The sequence below is a fragment of the Heloderma suspectum genome, chromosome 10, assembly GCF_057233095.1.
Source record: "Heloderma suspectum isolate Gila_16-S chromosome 10, 16-S_ref, whole genome shotgun sequence".
Lineage (NCBI taxonomy): Eukaryota > Metazoa > Chordata > Lepidosauria > Squamata > Helodermatidae > Heloderma > Heloderma suspectum.
In genome coordinates this window covers 34,534,369-34,557,041 of record NC_139467.1, presented here as the reverse complement: position 1 = coordinate 34,557,041, position 22,673 = coordinate 34,534,369, and the positions used below count along the sequence as shown (strand labels likewise).

General features: G+C 47.4%; 1 protein-coding gene across 1 annotated transcript in view; it reads right to left on the bottom strand.

Moving 5' to 3' along the window:
* RUNX3 (RUNX family transcription factor 3) overlaps positions 1–22,673 on the bottom strand; it is a 199,252-nt gene that overhangs the window by 22,258 nt on the left and 154,321 nt on the right. The window contains exon 6 of the mRNA XM_084815882.1: positions 4,927–5,091. Coding sequence (XP_084672008.1) covers positions 4,927–5,091 — 165 coding nt within the window. The remainder of the gene's footprint in view (positions 1–4,926; positions 5,092–22,673) is intronic.

The window sequence follows — 22,673 nt, the reverse complement described above, 5'->3', positions numbered from 1 at the left end:
ATACTTGTTCTTTTTCTAATTCACCAGCTCAAAGAATACAACCAACTCCAAACCACATTCAGCCACAGAACCAGATAACGGTGAACCAACTTAACCAATATGAAAGGCCTGTCTTAACTATTTTCAATCCATGTCAATTTTGCATGCATTCCATCCTAAATTTGTTTGATCCTGTTTTCTTTGATTTTTTTAAAACAATACATTTAAATGGTAGAATTTCCCCCTAAAATGCACATTTTGTATGCATTTCCCCCCAAATGTGCATTTTTGCACACATTTTTAAAGCCAAGGCCTGCACCGCAAATTTTGGAGAAGTGCGCAATCCGAAAGATAACTGTGTTCCAACCTGTGTACTCGTCTAGGATGTGTGAATTAGGTTGGTTTGCTTAACATGTGGACTGAACAAAATTCTCCAGCATATCACTGACTTCTTTAAAGTGAACAGAGAAGGGGCTAGACAGGCCTCCTGAGGAAGGGAGTTCCAGAGTCCGGGTGCCACAACTGAAAAGGCCTGTGCTTACCCACCAGCCACAGGCAGTGATGTGCGCAGCAGAGCAACCTATGAACACCACAAATCATTATAGCGAAGGGACAGAGAACACGCTGAGCGAAAAAGAAGAAGCCCAGCAACCCATCTTGGCTCCTTCCTTCCTTTGGAAGAGAAAATGCAACACACAGCACAGCCACTTTCCCTTCATGCTTGCTCAGTTTCCTTTGGAAAAAAATGTTTTGCAGCTGCCCAACTTAACAGATGTTTTTCGTCATTCAGAAACAGTTATTTTAAGTATGGGGAAGACCTTTCAGAGGTTGAGGAAGCAGCTCTTCCAAAGCTCTGTACAGGCACGCACGTAGGGAGAAACGAACATCGGCTGGCCACCGACGCGTCCCCCCAAAGGATGAAACATATCACCAAAAGAAGAGAACAAAAAGCGGATACAGATTTGCATATGCTAATGTATATGTGTAGATGCAAATGTGGAAATAACGACCCCATTTACACGGAAATCTAACACATCTCACCTTACTGGGGGAGACCGTAAGCAGGTGATCACCTGTGTGCCGCTCAATCTGCTGTCGGGGGACAGGCGACTTCCATGCCCCTGCTCCAGTGGTGCAGCGGAGGCAGGGCTCACAGGGTCGTGGTGCCGGCATTTCTCACTGTCTCATTGTCTGCCACCCCTCTCAGAATTCCTGTTCCCTCTGAGCTTAGCTGCAATTCTCACAGCAGCTGGTGCGGCTCTTGGGGGCGAGGGGTGTAGCCCAAAACAATATATTATTCCCTGTTGTGATGCAAAGTATTCTGGGATGCCTTAGTCTTGAGTGGACAAATAAGGCTCGTTCACTTTACAAGAGACCTGCTCCTGGTGGAGATAAAACTGCTAGAACTGGTTTGTTGATCTGCTTCACCACAGCTGCCTACATTTCTGGACTGTCCCTGGGGCGTGGCTGTGGGGATTGTCACGATATGTGCCTGCACTTCAAAAGGTGCCACTACAGGATCATCCTGATCTCCCTTCACATAATTCTTTATCTTTAAACTGGACTTGGACCGGAGAGCCCTTCAAATAGAGGATGCCTTCAAGCAGAGACTTGTCCTCTGCCAGCTCTTCAAGTAGAGGACTGTCCTCTGTAAAGCTGACCCATGGCTATGTGTGTGTGGGAGCAACAGCCTATTGGTCCCACCTCCGACCTCCATGTGTCCCAATATGACCTGGTTTGCACACAGCCCGCACACCTAGTTTCCCACATACAAGATTTGTGCTCTCAATTTAAGCTAAGATATGCTGATATCTTGGCCCTGCCCCTTTGGACTTCAGCTCCACCCATTGCTGGAATGATGCCCCTGCGAATGGAGAATTTGGCCCTTGGGCTGAAACAGGTTTGACACCCCTGCTGTAGACTGAGGGGTGGTGGTGGCAGTGCTAAAGGTGCTCTTTGCCCAGTGTGCTTTTTATTCTCGGGCCGGTCCTGGCTCTAGGGCATTGTGGGAAATTTATAACGGCAGCCAATAGCTACCTGCTGCTGCCTCCAGGTATTCTGGGATCCCGCAGATGTAGGAACGGCTCATGGAAGATATTTTGCTGATGGTCCCTCAAACCTAAAGCTGCTCCTGGCTCATAGCAGGCTTTGATTATTTAATTCATTTCTTTCTCATGCCAGACAAACTGTTGTCTTTGGGCACAGTTTCACTGATTGATCCTAAGGGTTGTCGGTTCCCCTTCCACAAAAATGCAACCATATTTTAGCTTAAAGCTCCTCCTGTCAGTACCTAAGCCTTAGGAGAGGCATTTCAACCTTTTAGAATGGGGGAAAAACTGCACAGAAGGTGGGAAACCCCCAAGGAACGGTGGTTGGGGGAAAGGGGCGGGGCGCCAAGGAAAGGGGGAGTGGCCATCTAGGGAACTGCAGAGGGCTGGATTGGGACTCCAGAAGGGCTGGATTTGGCCCATGGTCCTGAGGTTCTGCACCCCAGGTTCTTAAATTTTATACAGACCTGAGGCTGAAACAAACTATTTATTAACATAATTTTATTTATTTGAATTAAACGATTTCAGATTATTAAATGAAATTTTTGATGGAGTTATTTTCAGTTCATGGACTCTTTGCTACCAGCCTGGCTGTGCCCACAAGGCCTGGTTGAAATGGGTTGCTGCGTAAAGTTAGCAGCTTCTTCAGGTGGTTATAGTTTGTCGTTCCCATGGCAAATGTCGTTCCTCTCCAACCAGCCTAACCCCACGAAGAGCCTTGGGGAGGCACGAGCTCTTCTGAGTATATCGTTTAATATCTGGAGTCAGTTCAATTATTCTAACTCAGAGACTAAACCCTCAAGGCTAAAGAGGGGTAGAAAAAAGACGACGACGACGACGACAGATTTGGCAGCAGCGCCAGAACGCAAAGGAACACCCACCCACCCCATATATGAAAGAATTCAAAACGGATGAGGCCAACTTTAAAAACAAAAGCCAAACTGGATCGTCAGCTCATGTCAACCTGTGGGGCTCTGTTAAGGGCTTGGAGATTTAGACTGAAGCCTCTGTGTTCTCCTGTAGGGTCAAGGCGTCCTCCTCAAATTGTCTCAGGAACCTGGGAAGCGTCCCTTGCCAAAGCAGGTATGCTGTCTCCCTAGACTTTGCAGCAAGGAACAGCCACCTGCCTGTGTGTGCTAGAATCTGGGGTTCACGCTGAAGGCTGAGCCAACTGTGGTTAGGGTAACTGGTGTGTGTGAGGGGGTGTTTGGGGCAGGGCCACCTCTAGGAGAAATAGCACCCTGGGCGAGGAGTGCCTTTAGTGCTCCGCCCATGGTCAGCTTTGCAGGGCCACCCAGAGGGTTGATCGGGCCTGGTGCAGGTGTGATGCTTGGGGCCCTGATGCTGCCGCCCCCTAAAAGGACCCATGCATATGTGTACAACGCTGGGAGCCACATGCATGCACGGACTATATTTGAAGTGCTCGGTGCTCGGTAACGTTGCCTCAAAGTAAAGCTGTTGTTCCACTGATTTTTTACCCAGCACAAATGACATCAAAGTGGAAATTCAAAAAGAAACATGCTTTAAAGCTAAATGAAAGAAGATCATGTTTGTAGTTAGTACCGAAACAACTTGTAGAACCTTGAAAGAAAGGCTACAGATGCTTTCTTTTTGCCGCCCCAGCTCACTGCAGACAGTACATTCAGAAGACACAGCCACTGAGCTCAGCTTGGCTCCCCTCTCAGCTGGGTGCCCCGGGCTACCGCCTTGCTTGCCCCCCCCGCCCCCCCCGGCCGGCCTAGTGGGGATAGGATGGGAATACTGAACAGCAGGCCTTATGCAGCTAAGAGTGGTGGTCTTTGGGGGTCTGTCTTCATCACATTGCTCTCCCTCCCTCCTAGGGATGTCAGGGCTATCCGGCTGGGGCTCAAGGACCAGTGAGAAATTGCTGGCTCGGCCCCCCAGATGCCAGTCTGCAATCCCTGCGCTTGCCTGACTCAGTGTGTGCCAAGTTGGGCAAGTGTGGGAATCCCCAATCTCTCGCCCGAGCTGCAAAATGGCGGCTTGTGGAGGGAGTGGGCAGCCATGCGCTGGGCGCTCGCAGACCGCCCGGCAACTCAACGCACATGGCGAGCAAAGCTGGGCAGCCGGCAGGGGTCCGGTGAGCGGCACACAACCCAGACCGCAGCGAATTTGCCCATCCATATCCCTTCCTCTTGAAAGGAACTCAGCAAGGCTTGCAAAAACTCTGCAAGGAAGATATGTTAGGCTGGCCTTATCCAACCTTGCACCCTCCAGATACTCCCATCATTCCTAGCCATCATGGAAAGATGGGTTAGGCTAAAGGGCACTTTGCACAGCTGTGTGATTTCCCCAGACTGAGACCAACCCTGGTTGTTTTAAGGAGCAATCCTATGCATGTTGAGACATAAAAAAGGCCTATAACTCCCAGCATGCCCCAGCCAGCCATGCTGGCTGGGGCATGCTGGGAGTTTCAGGCCTTTTTTTTCCTGTCTCAACATGCATAGGATTGCACCCTTAATTGTTTTACGAAATCCTAAATAAATTTGAATATGGCTTTAGAAGGTTCAGAACCTTCCCCGCTATAGTAAAATGTACCATATTTCTCTTTAAGAGACAGTCACTATTTCCACATTTGCACCTTTATGTATGCAACAGGATATCTGAGCTTTGCAGAAAACTGCACCTGCTTTTGGGGGTGACGAACGTCCTCTTCTTTGGCAACGTGTACGTGGTGACCCTATGCCATGGTGAAGAGAGTAAACGCTGCAGGACAGTGCCAGTAGATCAAACCCCTTCAGATGACTCAAGCCAGCCAGCCAAGCTGCAGCCTATATATAAAGCTATGCAGCTTATCCAAACTAGAACCAACCCCTTGCTTGGCTCCAGTTCTAGCAATGGGACTGCTTGGAGCTGTTAAGGAACCAAACCTGCTTACCTTGGATCTGGCTCTGAGCTTGTGTTCCAAAGTGCCCAGGAGTGCTCAGGGATCCTCGGGGGTTGGTGGTTGGTGGGGTGACCCTCATGGAATGCCGCAACCTGTCCAATTCCCCAAAACGTTCAGGGAAGGATTTTGCTTGCTCTTCGAGCTTCTGCCTGTGTCCTGAAATAGTAAGGGAACAATAAATGAATGAATAAATAACTATATTCCATGCTGAATCCATTTGTCCTGGCAGCCCCATGAAAGATGGGTATGCTATAGATCAAGGTGTGCAGAAGGTAGATCTCCAGATGTTTTGGACTTCAACACTCCAAAGCCTCTGTGAGCATGATCAGTGGTCAGGAATGCTGGGAGCTGAAGTCCAAAGCGACTGGAGATCTACTTTCTGCCCTCCCCAGCTCTATACTACTGTTGCTGAGGAATTACTCAGTGGGTAAGATAACGGGGATGCGCAAAAGAAGAAAAAAGCCCCGAAACAGCAACAGAAATGGCACTTGGAGCTGCTATACAGGATGGGCACAATCCAGCAAAGATTGAAGTCCCCTTGAAATCACGAGAGTTCAAGCTAGTTACGGCTAAATCCTGTCCCATTGCTTTGAATGGATTTTTAAAATGTACATATTACATTAATATGCTGCTTTTCCTCCATGGAGTTCAGGCATCCTTGTTTTTCTCCCCCATCTACATTTGAACTTCACAACAAACCCTGTGAGGTAGGCTAGGCTGAGAGACAGTTACCAGCTCAACGGCACCCAGTGAAAGCTTTAATGGCTGCGTGGGGATTTGGGCCTGGGTCTTCCCAGCGCTAGTCCAAAACTCTAACCACCATACTACACTCCATCTCGCCTTGAGCCGCAACAGCAGGAGACAGCTACTGGTCTTGTGCCTTCCCTGTGAGCTTCCTGGAAGCATTTCCATTCCATTCCATTCCATTTCATTCATTTATTATATTTCTATACTGCCCCATAGCCAAAGCTCTCTGAGCAGTTCACAATTTTTTTTTAAAAAATTAAAATACATTATATAAAGTATAAAACCATTCAGGTAAAAGACACAAAACAGATAGTGCACACACAACAACATATATCTAAAACAATTCAAAACTATCAGCCAGAGACAATTAAAATGACTCCTTATATGCTGCCAAATGCCTGAGAGAAGAGGGCAGTGTTAACCTGGTGCCAAAAAGGTGACAAGGTTGGCACCAGGCAGGCCTTGGCTGGGAGATTATTCCACAAATGGGGGGCCACCACCGAGAAGGCCCTCTCCCTTGTTGCTGCCCTCCAAGCCTCCCTCAGATTGACCAGATTGGGAAGTAAGATGCTGGACTAATAGATCTATGGTCTGAGGCAGCTGGACTCCTCTTAGGACACCCTCCCAAACGGCATTCATCCCGTCAAGCTGCTTCTGTTCCCCTATTTCCATGCAGCCCATAGATCTACTGCTAGAAGCTGGGCCTTGAAAGCTGTGACAGATTCAGAGCATGGGGAGAACAAAATGCACATGTAGAACAACAGCAAAGTGCTACCGACTTTGCTCCCTTCATGTCCACGAGTTCGCTTTAAACGAAGACAGATACGATTTTGCATTTGGCCCACCATGACATCACGACATGAGCATGTTGATTCCCTCAACCCACCCACCCCCGCCCATCCAAACAAGAAGATCTATATCGCTACATCAAAACGCACAAAATGTTTTCCATATGGAAGGATGCCTGTGATCTGATACAGCAGGCAGTAATCGAAAGCACGCTGGTAGTTTGGGGGCATTTTGGCGCAACGTGGAGACACTGAAAACGCAACACGGAATGCTGGACACATGTCCCTTAAAGCAGGGGTGGGAAGAAGGAAGGGTGAGATTGACTAACAGTTCTCTGGGGGATTTGCAGCAGATCGGCAAGGGTTTCTGACTCTCCATGGTCTTATTGCAATAACTACAAATAAAGCCTCCCCCACTTGCCAAATTAAGTTGCTGAAAAAGAATTGGGGGGGACGGGACACCAGGAGCAGAACACAGGAAGCTGCCTTATACTGGGACAGACCCTTGGTCCATCTAGCCCAGTATTGTCAACACTGACTGGCAGCCACGCTCCAAGGTTTCAGGCAGGTGTTTTTCCAGCCCTACCTGGAGATTGAACCTGGGACCATCTGTATGCAAAGCATGTGTTCTGCCACCGAGCTCTGCCCCACCCCCACCCCCCCGAGTGGATTTTGTGTGAAAGGACTTGTGAGCTTGGTTCTGGTACTGATCATAAATTCCTGGGCTGCGCATGTGCTCAGCGGCACCCCATTCCCTAATTCTTCTCGTATGTCCCCTCCCAGCCTGCCTGAGCCACTATTTTGGGTTTGGTTGGTGGACCTCAAGGTTACAGTAAAAACAAGCACACTACATCCTGCCAGCCTGACAGATGCCCGTCCCTGCCTTAGAGGGGCAACTGAAGGCTGCATTAGAAACCCCACAAAGATGAAATCGGCCAGTGGAGGCTGGTGGCTCCGACATCAGTGAGGCGGTGAATCCGCTCTGGGTTTCAGTCAGAACCAGTCTGAATTCTAAGGCAGCTATCCAAGGTGAAGCTCCTTGGATAGCTCCTTTAGAGTTCTGACTGGTTCTGATTGAAACCCGGAGCGGATTCACTGCCCCACTGACATCGGAGCCACCAGCCTCCACTGAAATTGGCCCTTAATAATAAGCCTTAATATATATATTAAATGTATCTATGGAACTAAATCCTCTGTGCATACCTGTGCTTAAGCTCTGCTGTGCTATACACTACTTGCAACAGATAGTTCATTGGGCATCCCAAAAAGCGCAATGGGAAGGCCCTTTTGAGAAACTGGCAAGTGATAACTACCATTTTTGTGATTTTGAGGTGACAGGGAATATTCTGGGAGTATAAGTCTAGCAGGCTGGTGGCACTCTACACCTGGCTGATCACTTCACTGTCGGAAACGGATCTTTAGTCTGATCCAGCAAAATATAGGGAAGGGAATGTAAACTGCAACATCTGTCTCGTCACTGAATATGACCATCACACAGAATCTGATTTTCACATGTTTGAAGTGGACCTGCTGACTCCATTTAGAGAGGGGGAATCAGTGACACCGAACCATTCCTTTGGGCCTCCTCTTGCATCCTTGAGACACTGCCCCTCCTGCCTTTCCTCGCCAAGAAAGGAAGACAGAAACGAAAGAAGCATCTCTAAGGGCGCAGTCCTATGCATGTTTAGACGGCGAAAAGGCCTACAACTCCCAGCATTCCCCAGCCAGCATGGGGCCTTTTCTCCATCTAAACATGCATAGGACTGCGCCCTAAATGTTTAAGCAGCTAGAGGGTAATAATATTTAATGACAGAGAGACGGAGAGAGAGAGACAGACAGAAAAGTTGATCGCAAAGTGTTGTGCCCATGTGATGAATGAGCAGGGCGTTAGGATGGCCATGTGTCCTCTTTTACAGAGGACAGCCCTCTATTTGAAGGGCTGGTCTGTCCAAGGTTTAAAAATAACCATAACAACTGTTTCCCATCCACATTTAGCACCCGGACAGCAGATGGAACAGGCAGGCATGTGGATGGCCACCTGGACACAGTCTTCTGCGCTATGGCGAATGGGCTGTATTTCCATTTAAATTAGAATGATTCTCACTAAATTTGCATCTAGACATATAAATTAGCACTTGCACATTTTATGCAAATGGGTGTCCTCTTTTTTGGTGATGGGTTTCCTCTTGTGGAGCGATTCGTGATTGGCCACCCTAGACTACCATGAGGCAGCCTGAGGCAGCTGTGTCAGGTGGCAGAGGCTGGTGATGCAGAGGGGCCATGGCGCCAGCCTCCTGGCCATTCCCTCTGTTGGGGGACAGGGCTGCCCTAAACTAGCCTGTTGCCCTCAGGTATGGTGGAGGATGCTGACCCAGCACCGGTATTGAAGTGAGGTTCAGCCGCCATTTTATCTTCTGTATGTGTGTGTGGGGAAGGCATGCTCCATTTTGCCTTTCTTTTCAGGCAGAAAAATGTCTTGGGCCGGCTCTGTGAATGGGCCAACTCTAAAGAGAAGATGAACATCATTATCCTCCTTTTTTTAAAAAAAAGAAGTGTTTGGCTGGGGTCCACTTAATGAGAGTGCGGAGATGAGTCATATTTACAAGAAGCCTTTTATGAAGGACTTTTCCCATGATGCTTTTTGTTTGGTTCTTTACGTCATGGAAGAGCACCCATAATTTGATCCTGTATCCTTGGGCCTATTTAGATATGACGCTTGTGTATTGACTGGAATATCGGAAGTTGCTTTATACCAAGTCAGACCATTGATTGACCTGGATTGGCATTGTCTACCCCAGGCTTCCCCAACCAGGCGCCCTACAGAGGGGCTGGACTACAAATCCCATCAACCCAGTGAGCCGGGTGATGGGAATTGTAGTCCAACACACCTTGGAGGGGGCCGGTGAGGAAGACTGGTCTGCATACACTGCCAGTGGCTCCCCATGGCTTCTGGCAGGGATTGTCCCCAGCCTCACCTGGAGAAGCCGGGGACTGAGCCTGGGACCTCCCGCATGCAAAGCGGGTGCTCTGCCCACTATGCTCTAGGTCTTCCCACATTTCTAGCCCTATTGACCTATAAAATGGAGTTGGGGAGTGCATGTGCTGGGCTGCGGGTGGGGTGGGGTGTGCAGGTGCTAGACTGTGGGGAGGCAAGGCAAGGATTGGTGGTAGGGTGACCATGAGTCCTATTTACTGGGGACAGTCCTCTATTGAAAGGCATTCTCTATTTGAAGGTGTCCCGTAGCTGACGGACTGTCTGGTCCAAGTCTGGTTAAAGCTAAAGAACCCTAAGAAGGGAGAAAGCAGCAGGGACTAGCCTTAAGAACATAAGACGAGCTGTGCTGGATCAGAACAAGGCCCATCTACTCCAGCATTCTGTTCACACAGTGGCCAATGAGCTGTCCATGGGAAACCCATAAGCAGGACATCAATGCAACAGGACCGGCGTCAAAGGTAGGCATGCTGAGGAGTCACACCCCAGCAGGGTCTCACTGACAAGAGCCCCCTGGACTTGCTCCTCCTCTTCACCACTGCAACCAGCTTGTTCACCTGCCTCTAGCCGTGGCCCAGACAACGGTGGTGGTGAGAAGGAGGAGCAGGAGATGCCTCGGCCTACTGGCTCTCTGGCTCTCAAGCAAGCAAGTGGGTAGCAATGATGAGGAAGAGGATGGGGGGCGAGAGCAGCTGGTGACAATGGCAGTGAGAAAGCAGACTCACTGAGGGAGGGGGCTCATGGAGGGTGTCTTGCCCAAGGCCCTCCAAAACCCTGGCAGTGGAAGACATGGATGTATACCAAGAAGCCTGCATTCTCTCACCAGCAAGTGTGTCTCAGAAGGCCAGGGAAGGCCAAGAGACAGCTCATGGGCTGGATCCACCCCTTATGAAATCTTATTTTATATTTTTATTTTAGTGTCACTCCAGGACATCTGGAGTGGGTAGGGAATGGTGTTCCCCCTTCAGTGTCGGCCTCGTCTTTTTTGTTTTGTTTCAGCTACTATTTCCGTTCAGAATGCCCTGGAATGACACAACATCTAGGGCATTTTGGGAAAACAAAATGGTGTCCACCAGCCAGCCACTGCCTTAAGTAGCTCCACTGCAGCTTAGTGGTGATAAAACAATTGTTTTTCAAAAGGAGTCCAGTTGTGACTGTTGCGCCCACCAAGGGGAAGGCCCCAAACCTCTTAAGAAACGTCTCCGCCTTCCACTTCCCCACCCCCAGTTTTGCCCCACTGAAGCTCCCCTCGACATACTCCCCTCTGCTTTTGAGCTGAGTGCTCTACCACTGAGGCATGATCCTTGTTACTTAAAGAAAGGAGGAGAGCTTGTGGCTCAACTGGAATCCTACCATGTCTCATGCTGGAACTTAGCAACTGCTGGAATAAAAGGACTAACTTCTGTAGATGATGATGATGATGATAGAAGGAGGAAGAGGAGGAAGAAGAAACCACTACTCCTTGAAGACAGCTTCCTTTATAGTAGAAATTGCTATAGCCCCAGCCCATTCTTCACCCAGCGTTACGGTCCAGAAGTGCATTTTGTCACACAAACTGACCTCTTCATAATAATAAGTTAGCCACCCCTCTGAGAGTAAAGGCCTCGCTGTTATGTATGTGGTCCTGCATGCCCAAGACACCATGTACAAAGCCCAAACAGAGATGTATCGATGAAGTGGCCAGTTCCCCTCTCTCCTGCAACTTTTGGGAAACAGTTTTCTTTTCTCTCAGCCAACTCCTCCACCAAACATGATTAACATTTGGTAGGCTTGCCAGGGAACGGATCTTGGTTTGTGGTCGGGTGAGGATCCACCCTCCAGGCAGCTGGTTCACCTGCTCCGAGATAGCCAGAGCCATCTCGACACAGGGAGCGCTCCTTGAGATTTTTTGCTTTAGGAACCTGAGGACTTGTGGTTCGCTGGGAGGAAATCGCCTTGATTGGCAATTTGAATAGAGATGTACGCGGCACGAAGCGGCGGCTGAGTGATAAGCCCTTCAAAGCCCTTCTTAATTACTTGAAATGCATGTATCAACAACAGCCCCATCCCATCGCTGCATGGATGCGATCATGTGTTGTAGATAGGATAATCGCATCACGTAACGCTCATTCTCACTTGGGAGAAACACAAATCAATTAGCAATGGGAAGGGCCAATATCGAAACGAAGCTCCTTGGCATGTGCTGGCCTGCAGATCTATCAGATGTAGCCGGCAGGACTCGGTAACTTGGCTGAGTCCTTCTTTCACTTCAATTGTTTTCTGGGGTTTACTGCTGATTTTACACAATGATAGGATTCCCTCCCAGCACAACTGCTGCACATGGAATGACCTGGAGCACCTTGCCTTGCTCTCTTGTTGGTCGGTCCTGGCCTCCCAGCAGCACCTGCTGCAGTTGGAAGCAGGAAGTGACTGCTAGCAGGAAATGGCCAACTTTTCAATCAGCCCCTGCAGCTATTGCATTTGCCAGCAACTTGATCTCTGGATATTGGCAAGCAGCTGCATTTATCTCCATGCCACAAAAAGTTCCGTCGGTTGATTTCAGCACACCACATACAGTTTACGAAAGGCACAAGCACAGACCAGTCCATTTTTTCTGGTCAGCTGGCATGGCAGCTGGCTAAACGTTTCAGCCTAGAACAACTGGATTGTCAGGGTGAGATCATACATTCATGTACGTACGCCTAGGATGGTCAGTTATGAATCACCACCAACAACAAAAATGGAGATGCATCACCACAATTTGAATAACATGTGCTAATAGAGATGTAGAGATGCAAATTTAGAAATAATGATTATAATTGACATACAAATACAGTCCATCCCAGCCTCTGGATGGATGCAGGTTTCCCACCCCTGCTTTAGCCCATGTGGTTCCTGATGACATGTGTCTGCGAGCCAGGATTGTCAAGTGAGTCAGAAGAGAAGTTGAAGAAGGGGAGCAATTCCTGCCTGTCATATCATGGGATGCCCAAGAAGCCTTATAGTTGTAGACGAGAATCACTAGCAGGAACCATCACACCAATCTTAGACTCCAATGTGGAGGACATGAGAACTAAGATGGTGTGTGTGGAGGGGGCTGGACAGTATCTAGAAAGTAACCTTGATAGCCTTTGCCTCCGGGAATTTGTGCAATCCCTCTTTAAAGCCATCCAAACTGGTGGCCATCACTGCATCCTGTGGGAGCAAATTCCATAGTTTGACTCTGCACTGTGTGAAGAAGTCCTTCCTTTTATCTGTCCTGAATTTCCCACCAATCAGCTTCATGGGGTGACCCAGATTCTAGTATTATGAGAGAGGGAGAAAAATGTCTCCCTATCCACATTCTCCACACCATGCATAATTTTCTACACCTCTATCAATGAGTATGCTCCAGTGGGTATGTGATGCTAACTGATAGTTGCGAGGAAAGAAGTTCAAAAATGGGGGAGGGGTGGAGAGGAGTATGAAATGGAGTATTCTGGAAGAGACCACAGCAGGCTGGCTGGCTGACACCCCAAACAGGAGCACTTCATACTGCAACATTTAGTTGCAGGCCCCACTTCCAGACACTAAACTAGACACCGGAGCTTGGCAAGAGGGTTCTAGAAGTTTCCGCTGGCAATGGGGAAATGACTGATGATTCCTCTGAAGCCCATCCTGGAAATGTGGGACAGTCCCTCCCAGTGAGGAAGGCAGGCTATATCCCTGGGTCCTTAGCCAAGGCCAACCTTGCCATGCAGCAGGATGGCGCAACTTGCCTCAGGCGGCACCATGAAGCTTGGGGGTGGGGGGAGCGGGATATAGATGAAGGCAGGAATCAAGGGTTAGCATGGTCACTTACGAATTTCCAAGAGGAAAAGCATCACCAAAAGAGAGGACAAAAGAGGACCGTGATTCGCAAAAGATTTGCACATGAGTATCGGTATGTATAGATACAAAGTTAGACATCATTATTATAATTTAAATGGAAATACAGTCCATCTCACTATAGTGTGGAAGGCGGTGAACACTGACCAGGGGACCTCTCTGTGTGCTGCCTCTTCAGTCTGCTGTCCAGGTGCTCACTGGTGATGGCAACAGTTCGGATGGTTCTTTGTCTTGACACTGGCATAGGACAGGGCAGCCCTTCAAACAGAGGATGGTCCCTGTTTGTTTGTTTATTGTTACATTTATATCCCGCCTTTCGCCCTCCTGCCTGGAACCCGGAGTGGCTCACGTGGCCCTCCTCCTCCTCTCCATTTTATCCTCACAACAACCCTGTGAGGTAGGTTAGTCTAAGAGTCAGTGACTGGCCCAGAGTCACCCAGTTAGTTTCATGGTCGAGTGGGGACTAGAACCCGGAGCTCCCTAGCTCCAGTCCAACATTTTAACCACCACACCGCCCTGGCTCCCAGTTGCCTTGTGACTGATTTTCCAGCCTCTGCCTCTGCTAAGTCACTGTCCCTCTGCTGGTTTGGGGTTTGGGGAAAGGGGAGACAGGCTGTGTAGGCCTCTTTAAGTCTGCCTGCCACACAGCAAATTGGTGGAGAACGCTTTCCCCAGCAGCATGGAGATGAAGCGGTGGGGAAAACGTCAGCCTGGTAATGCCCACTTGTCAGGCTGCCCAAAAGGTGACAGGTCTCTCCCCTGTGATGTGGCAGGCCTGTAGGTGTCTCTACGGTGCATGCAACAGATAACAGCCATTCAGGAACGGGAGCCTGCGTCATCACGTGATGATAAGCCTCCTTCAGGGCTGTTTGTCATTGTAGGAGGTGACAAAGGGCTTGGAGCAGTTGTTTTTATTTTATTATACTGAACCGCCAAACAGCTTTGATAGCAGCCAACCTCAAAGCCTGGCAGCCTGTGGCTCAGAGACACCTCGCAGCACTTGACCTGAGGAGCAGAGAGGCAGGAAGGAGCTGCACTCAGACAAAATACAACTTATGCAATAGGTTAAATAGGGATGTAGGAGAATTTCGTTAACGTTGGCCAATTGTGTGAATGTGCCATGACTGCAACCCCAAATGCAAACATGAGCATGACGGTGTGTCCTCCGAAAATTCTCAGAAATTCCCAAACTCACATTTGCGCTTGGAAAAAATGTCCATTTTTATGCTTTACTCTATGGGTGTGTGTGTGTGTATGTCGGGGGGAGTCTGCATTTTGGGTGAGCTCTTTTGAAAATGCGCATTTCCCCCATTTGACCAAAATCAGAAAAGCATGCAAATGACTGTGGGAAACAAGGTGTCTGCAGAATCTGGGCGCGTGCAAAATTTGGTTGTTCACCCATCCCTAATGTGAAATACATAGTGAACAGGAAAATGAAAGCATAGGGCTCAATCTACACGTAATCCTCATTGGAAGAAGAGGCCCTGTGGTCTACGTAGATGTGACTAAATGTGCACTGGTTCCCTAGAGGGTGGTCATGCGTCCTACTTAACATAGGAAAGTCTTCTATTAGAAGGGCTGTCAGAAGTAGAGATGTAAAAGTTCCAGAAATTTTGAGGCCACAGGAAAAAACAATTTTGGGGGGGAAATTTTGAAATTTTGGAAAAATAGAAAAATAAGCCATACTTAATTTTTTTAGTGGTCTTTACGGATCTAAAGTCACTTTGTTCCTTTAAGGCAGCCTTCCCCAACCTGGTGCCCTCCAGATATTTTGGACTTTGCTTTGACTTGGATTCCTGCATTGAGCAGGGGGTTGGACTCGATGGTTTTATAGGCCCCTTCCAACCCTTCTATTCTATGATTCTATGATTCTATGACTTCAGCTCCCATCAGCCTCAGGCAGCATGGCCAATGGTCAGGAATGCTGGGCACTGTAGTCCAAAACATATAGAGGGCACCAGGTTGGGGAGGGATGCTTTAGGAACATAAAGCAGCCTTTCTGTTCCTAAAGTTATTTTATATATGAGTTAGTTTGCTCATAAAATTATCATTATATTTTAAAACTTTTAAAAATAAACTCAGTTAGTAAATTTGTAATTATTGTCTGAATAGATTAGAACTACATTAAATGACCGCTATAGCATCAGAAACACAGGACTTTATAGAACAAAACCAAAATTGTCAAGAATGAACTTTTACTGTCAAGAATGCACAATGGTGACTCTACTCACATGCTGGGAAATTGAGCATAAATGTCATTGGTAAAATATACTTTAGTTCAATAATTTTAATAATGACCGAAAGAGCTAACTATGTTGGGAATCTTACAGAGAGGATTAAAAAAATATTTTTCCCCATGGCTTTATTATTCCAGACATTTGACATCTCTAGTCTTTCTTGAAAAGTGCTAGTACATCGTTTTTAGAAATCATGGGGGGGGGGGGGCGACGTAAAGGCTGAGTAACAATATATTAATACTTTGTCTTAAATTCTAAAAGAAAATACTTCATAATCCAAAACTGTTCAATTTTTCCAATTTTTTGGAAAAAAACAAAAATGGTCCTTGGCAAAAAATGGAAAAAACACATATTTCCCCCCCTGAATTTCCCTGATTTTTTTCTGGGCCTTCACATCTCTTGTCAGAAGTCAGTGCTCTATCTGAAGGTCAGGTCCCAGTCCATTTAAAGATAAAGAACCATAAGACAGGAGTAGGGATGTTTGGATTTTGTGAAATCCCTCCCACATGCATTTCTTGGATTGTGCATTGTCGTTCGTTCCGTTGTCTGTTCAGAGACAGATTAGGATTCATTATGTGGGGGGAAAAGCAAATAATTCTGCAAGAGGATTTGGAACAATTTACATAATTTATGTTAGTACGAAACATTTAGCGTGTTGTCCCTGATTCCATTCAACTTTTCCCTGCGTATATTTTCCAGTCTCAGCAGAAACTTGCGTATTTTCCTATGAATAAATTTGCATCATTTGGGGGAAAGTAAAAGAAAAAGTTCCGAAAGTCCATGGAGTCCACGCGGCCTGATGAAAGTTCTGAAAGTCCATGGACTCCACGCGGACTCTTTTTAGTCCGTCTTGAATTTCTCCGGGATCCCTAGAAGGGAGAGCAGGAGGGGACTGAAGCTACCCATCTGCACTTAGCACATGGAAGGCAGGCTGAACAGCAGGCGCACAGGCCACAGTCTTCCTCACACTGGTAGGTTGTACAGTATTTCTGTTTAAATTAAAGCAATTATTTCCAAATTGTCATCTGTATCTATTTAAATGAAGCTATACTAGTTTTATGCCACTCTGTGTCCTCTTTTGTCCTCTTCTTTGGCAATGCATTTCCTCTTTTGGGGGGTGACACGTAAGTGGCCGCCCTATTGGCACATACACAGGGGCATCCTACCTGAGCTGACGTGGATGGAGAGCCATCCTCTGGATTGATTCTGTGCACCCTGCACAATGGGATTCAATGTGGTACGGGAGACGGAGGGCTGTGCAGGTGTAGAACTTCGTCCCACAAGCCCAAAGCTGCTGTTCTTACCTGATCACTGGATCAGAGTGATTCAAAAGAACAGAATATATTATTAAACAAAAATTACCATCATTTAAATAATCCATTTCCCAAATCAGTTTTGAATAGGGCTGCAACATGTTCAGTGCAATCCTATTCATGTCTATTCAGAAATTATCCCCACTGAGTTCAGTTGGGACTTACTCCAGGGAAAGGGTGTATAGGATTTCAGCCTTAATCAGGGTAACAAAAAAGATGAATCAGCTAAACTTTTAGCTGACTCATTAGTACGATTGCCACCTTTTCAAATGGTGACTGTAATCCTGCCTTAAACAGCAGCTTGACTGGCAGATATGAGTAGGTAACAGTGCATATTTCCATGACATACAAAACTTTTTTTTGCCAACTGAGCTACTATTAAAGGCACAAAACCACATCTGGCACCAAAGCTGCTTCCCTGTAGGTACCAGACCTTTTTATTTATCTTGGCATTTAAAATCCTGCTAATGATGCTTTTGATTACCATTGATGATGTTTTATCTGCCATTTAACTTTATGGCTTTATTGTAGTGCATGTTCCTATGGTGTGTTTAATTCATTATAAACCACCCTGGAACTGAGAACTGAAGGGTGGCATATAAAAATTGAATGAATGAACTGACCAATCAATAAACAGGCAAGATTATTATTTTTTCTGGTCAACTGGCTACTGTATTAATTGATGGGGTGGGGTGGCAATCTTAGTAGTTGGGGATTACAGTTAAAGACATTCTTGTTTAATTTGGGGTGTTTTTTAATGGGTTATTTTGGTCTTGCTTTGCCACAGTACTAATGAACAAAAAATAAAACATTAGAGATGGTCTTCTAATGAAATGTGGTTACTTTTATTCATTAAGCTGTAAGTTACCTAACACTACTTTAAAAGAGGCAACAACACCTAAACTGTGGTTTTGGTAATGTACAAATTTATTCCCATGTAATCAGCAGATGATTAACCAACTAAAAATGTTTTAATCAGTTGGTAGTCCTTGTTTTTAACGAAGGGGAAACCCAAGAGGAGAGGAAAAGACACATGAAGGGAAACCAGTGCCAACTTGGAATATTTGCAGACTGCTGCCAGGGGCACACCCATTCTACTGTAGCACCCACAACGTCTTCTTGGCAATCTCCTTCACCGCTGAAGTTGTCTCACTACACACTTATTGCGAGTAAGCCCCATCAAATGCACTAAGGCTCACTTCTGAGAAAAGGCATCTGGGATCGCATTTCACAAATGTTCTCGCTAGGGGTTGTCTGTTACTCTTGTGGCTCTGCCAGTGGTGAACCTCTTCTCTCCAGCATGCCTTAACAATATTTGAAAACTGTTGCTAGAGAAGAGGGTGAGGAAGCCAGGTGGCCTCCAGATGTTTTGGGCTACAACTCCCATAATTGCCCACTCTTGCAACAAACTGATATTTCTGGGGAGGGACTCTAGCGCAATGGTAGGACACCTGTTTCCCACGCAGAAGCTCCCAGGTTTGATCCCTGGCATTTTCAGCAGAAGGGCTTCCGGAGAGCAGGTGATAAGCCAAGCCACCTGACCGAGACTCTGTAGCGCTGCTGCTAAGTCAATTCTGGGATAGATGGATAAACCGTCTGACCTGGTATAAAGCAGCTTCCTGTGTTCCCAAATTGCATTCTGTGGCACATACATGCTGCAAGTAAACTGTGCTAGCCCAGATTAATCTGCTCACCAAAGAGGCTGCCTGTCACATCTCTGGCTGACCCACTGCTCTGCCCTTGCCCCCTTCCCATCAGCCTCCACTTTTGAGGCACGTCATTCTGCCTTCTGTGACTGGATCATTCTAGGATATCTGACGTAAAGGCCCAGCGAAAGCAACTTCCCATCAGAAGAGGAGGTTGCCTGTTGGGCCTCTGGATAAGCCCCTGCTTTGGGCTTCCAGTTGGGAGCTACGCCCAATTTATTTATGTATATCCCACCTCTCCACTTAATAAACTCAAGGCAGCTAATCGCAGTGAATAAAACAACAATTAAAATAATTGAATCCCAACACTTGAACCCCCCCCCCATAAAAACAACTGCCATAAAACAAGGGTAAAAAATGAAAGCAAAACTGCTGTTAAGCCAGCAATGAAATAGCAGTAAACAGAAGTTGAAAAGCTTCTATCAAATGCTCAGGTGAATTATTTTATTTATTTATTTATTTATTTTATTGCATTTATACCCCGCCTTTTTTCCTCTTGCAAGGAACCCAAGGCGGCTTACATTATCATCCTCCTCTCCATTTTATCCTCACAACAACAACCCTGTGAGGTGGGTTGGGCTGAGAGTCTGTGACTGGCCCAAAGTCACCCAGTGAGCTTCCATGGCCGAGTGGGGACTAGAACCCAGATCTCCCAGCTCCTAGTCCAACGCTCTTGCCACTACACCACACTCACTGAATTAAAATGTGATTTAAATGTGATTTCCCTGGTGCCTGAAAATCATCAGAGTAGGTGCCCTGCAAGTGTCCCTGGGTGGTATTCCAAAGGTGGGGTGCTGCCCCAGAAAAAGCCCTGTCTCTGTTCACCACCTGTGTGACCTCGGAGGCCTTATAGAGGGTGGCCCAGTGTCCTACTTTACAAAGGGCAGGCTGGGGAACATCCTCTGTTTGAAAGCATCCTGTATTTGAAGGGCTGCCCTGCCCAGTTCTGGCTTCATGATAAATAACCTCGAGAAGGGAGAGCAGGATGAGGCCTTGAAGTTGCCCATCAATGGTTAGCTGCACCTGGATGGCAGACTGAGCAGGTACACAGGTCACCAGGTTACACTCTTCCCCACTATAGTGAGATGTATGCCAGTGATGGTAATTATTTCTAAATTTGCATCTATACATGTAAGTTAGTATATGCACAATTTATGCAAATCTGTATCCTCTTTGGTCCTCTTTTTTGGGGGTACTATGCATAAGCGGCTGCCTTACGTGAGGGCAAACTGTGCTTCTGATTTTCATTAAAAACAACTATCAAAACCCACACCAGACAACATGTGTGTGTCAGAGTCCAGAAATCTGAGAAACATGCACATAGGAGTGCACACACTTGCCCTTTCATTTGCGTTTCTTCTTTATTTATTATTACATTTATATCATTTGCGTTTCTTCTTTATTAGAGTGGAGTTCCCCTCTGCTCAGCACTGGTTAGGCCTCATCTGGAGTACTGTGTCCAGTTCTGGGCACCGCACTTCAAGAAGGATGCAGACAGGCTGGAGAGGGTTAATTGCCCATTTTGCTGGTGACCCAGCCACTCTGGGCGATGTACAACAATAGAACAGTTTAAAACAATAAAATTCTACATTAAAAACATCATATTTCTAAAAATATCCTAACCCACCCCAAATGCCTGCCTGAACAACCACGTTTTTAATGCATGGCGGAAGCTCATTAAAGAGGGGGCATGGCAGAATTCCCTAGGGAGGGAGTTCCACAGAGTGGGGGCCACCACAGAGAAGGCCCTCTCCCTCATCCTCACCAGTCTAGCTGTCCTGGCTGATGGGGCAGAGAGAAGGCCATCTGAGGTTGATCTTGTTAAGCAGCCTGTCTGGTGTTGCTGGAGGCGCTCCTTAAGATAGGCTGGGCCGGAACCATATAGGGTTTTAAAGGTCAAAACCAACACCTTGAATTTGGCCTGGAAAACAACTGGTAACCAGTGCAACTCCTTCAGCACTGGAGTGATGTGATCTCGCCGGCGGCTGCCTTTAATCGGGTGAGCCGCCGCGTTCTGTACCAGCTGCAGCTTCCGAATTGTCTTCAAGGGTAACCCCACGTAGCATGCATTACAGTAGTCTAAACGAGAGGAGACCAGGGCATGTACTACCGATGGGAGCAGATGGTCGGGAAGGTAGGGGTGCAGCCGCTGTATCAGATGGAGTTGGTACAGCGCTGTCTGGCTCACAGCTGACACCTGAGCCTTCATGGACAGCTGGGAGTCTAAAATGACCCCCAGGCTGCAGACCTGGTCTTTCAAGGGTAGCCGTACCCCATTCAACACCAGGTCAACATCCCCCAACCTCCTCTTGTCTCCCACCAAAAGTACCTCAGTCTTGTCAGGGTTAAGCTTCAGCTTATTCCTCCCCATCCAGCCACTCACCATCTCCAGACATTTAGACAAGGATTCTACGGCCAACCTTGGTGAAGATTTGAACGAGAGGTAGAGCTGCGTGTCATCCGCATATTGATGACACTGCACCCCAAACCTCCTGATGATAGCCCCCAGTGGCTTCACATAGATGTTAAATAGCATTGGGAGAGGATGGAACCCTGTGGCACCCCACAAGTGAGCAGCCATGGGTCCAAAACCTCCTCTCTCAGTGCTACCCTCTGGTACCTGCTGGACAGGAAGGACCGGAACCACCACAATACGGTGTCTCCAATGCCCAACCCCTCCAAGCGGTCCAGGAGGATACCATGGTCAACAGTATCAAAAGCTGCTGAGAGGTCAAGGAGGACAAGGAAGGAGTATTCGCCCCTATCCAGAGCCCTCCTCATATCATCCACCAAGGCGACCAAGGCCGTTTCTGTCCCATGCCCATATTCTCTCTTATAGGCCCCTTTCAAACCTACTATTCTATGATCCTATAATTATTATTTCATTCATATTATTACATTTATATCCCGCCTTTTTTCCTATGGCAAGGAACTCAAGGCGGCTTTACATGGCTTCCTCCTCTCCATTTCATCCTCAGAACAACCCTGTGAGGTAGGTTAGGCTGAGAGTCAGTGACAGACCCAAAGTCACCCAGTGAGCTTGATGGCTGAGTGGGGACTCGAACCCGGATCTTCTGAGTCCCAGTCCAGCACTCTAACCACTACACCACACTGGCTTCTTCTTGACTCCTCCGAGCATTAAGTCACATCAATGCTGTCCCCTACACCCCCCTCCCCAGTGCTCTACTTGCTGGGAGCACAGGGCAGAAGGCAGCACTTGCAAGTGTAATCATCTGACACAACTCCACGAAGGCAGTGCTCACGGCACAACGCTATTGGGTGTGTCACCCCCCCCCCCCGAAAGCTGGAAAAATAGAGATGCTTGCAGTTATGAAAGGTCTGGGGAAACGGGTGTGGTTCACATTGATACCCTGGCCAAATTCCAGTGTGTTTTAATTAGTCTCGTTTTCTCAACCCCCCCCCCACCTTACTGCTCTGATTGGACTGCTCTGCACGCTTCTTCCTCCCCATGAGTCTTCAGGTCTATCCGCTGTTACTCTCAGGGACACCCCAAGAGGGGAACCCAGTGGTGTAGCTAAATAATCTAGGGTGGCCATGTGCCCACTTTGAAGGCATCCACTATTCCAACGGCTAATTCCAACTGAAGATCAAAAACTGTCAGAATCGTTGCCTATCCACAGTGAGCACCTGGGCAGCAGACTGAACAGGCAGGCATACACAGGTCACTGTACGTACACCGGTTGCTGGGGAACATGGGTGGGAGGGTGCTGTTGCACTCATGTCTGCTTGTGGGTTTCCCGTGGGCAGCTGGTTGGCCTCTGTGCGCACAGAATGCTGGACTAGATGGACCTTGGTCTGATGAAGCATGGCTCTTCTTATATTCTTAGGTCACCTGGTCACAGTCTTCCACACTATGTAGACATGGACTGTATTTCTATTTAAATTATAATAATTATTTCTAAATGTGCATCTATGCCTGTTAATTATCGGGTGCAAATTTTATGCAAACTGGTCCCCTCTTTTGTCCTCTTTTCAGGTGATGCATTTTCCTCATTTTGGTAATTCAGAAGTGCCCCTCCCCGATTTGAGACCTAGACTTAGGGAGCAATCCTCCGGCTGCTAGACAGTGTCTAGGTTGCCATAGGATT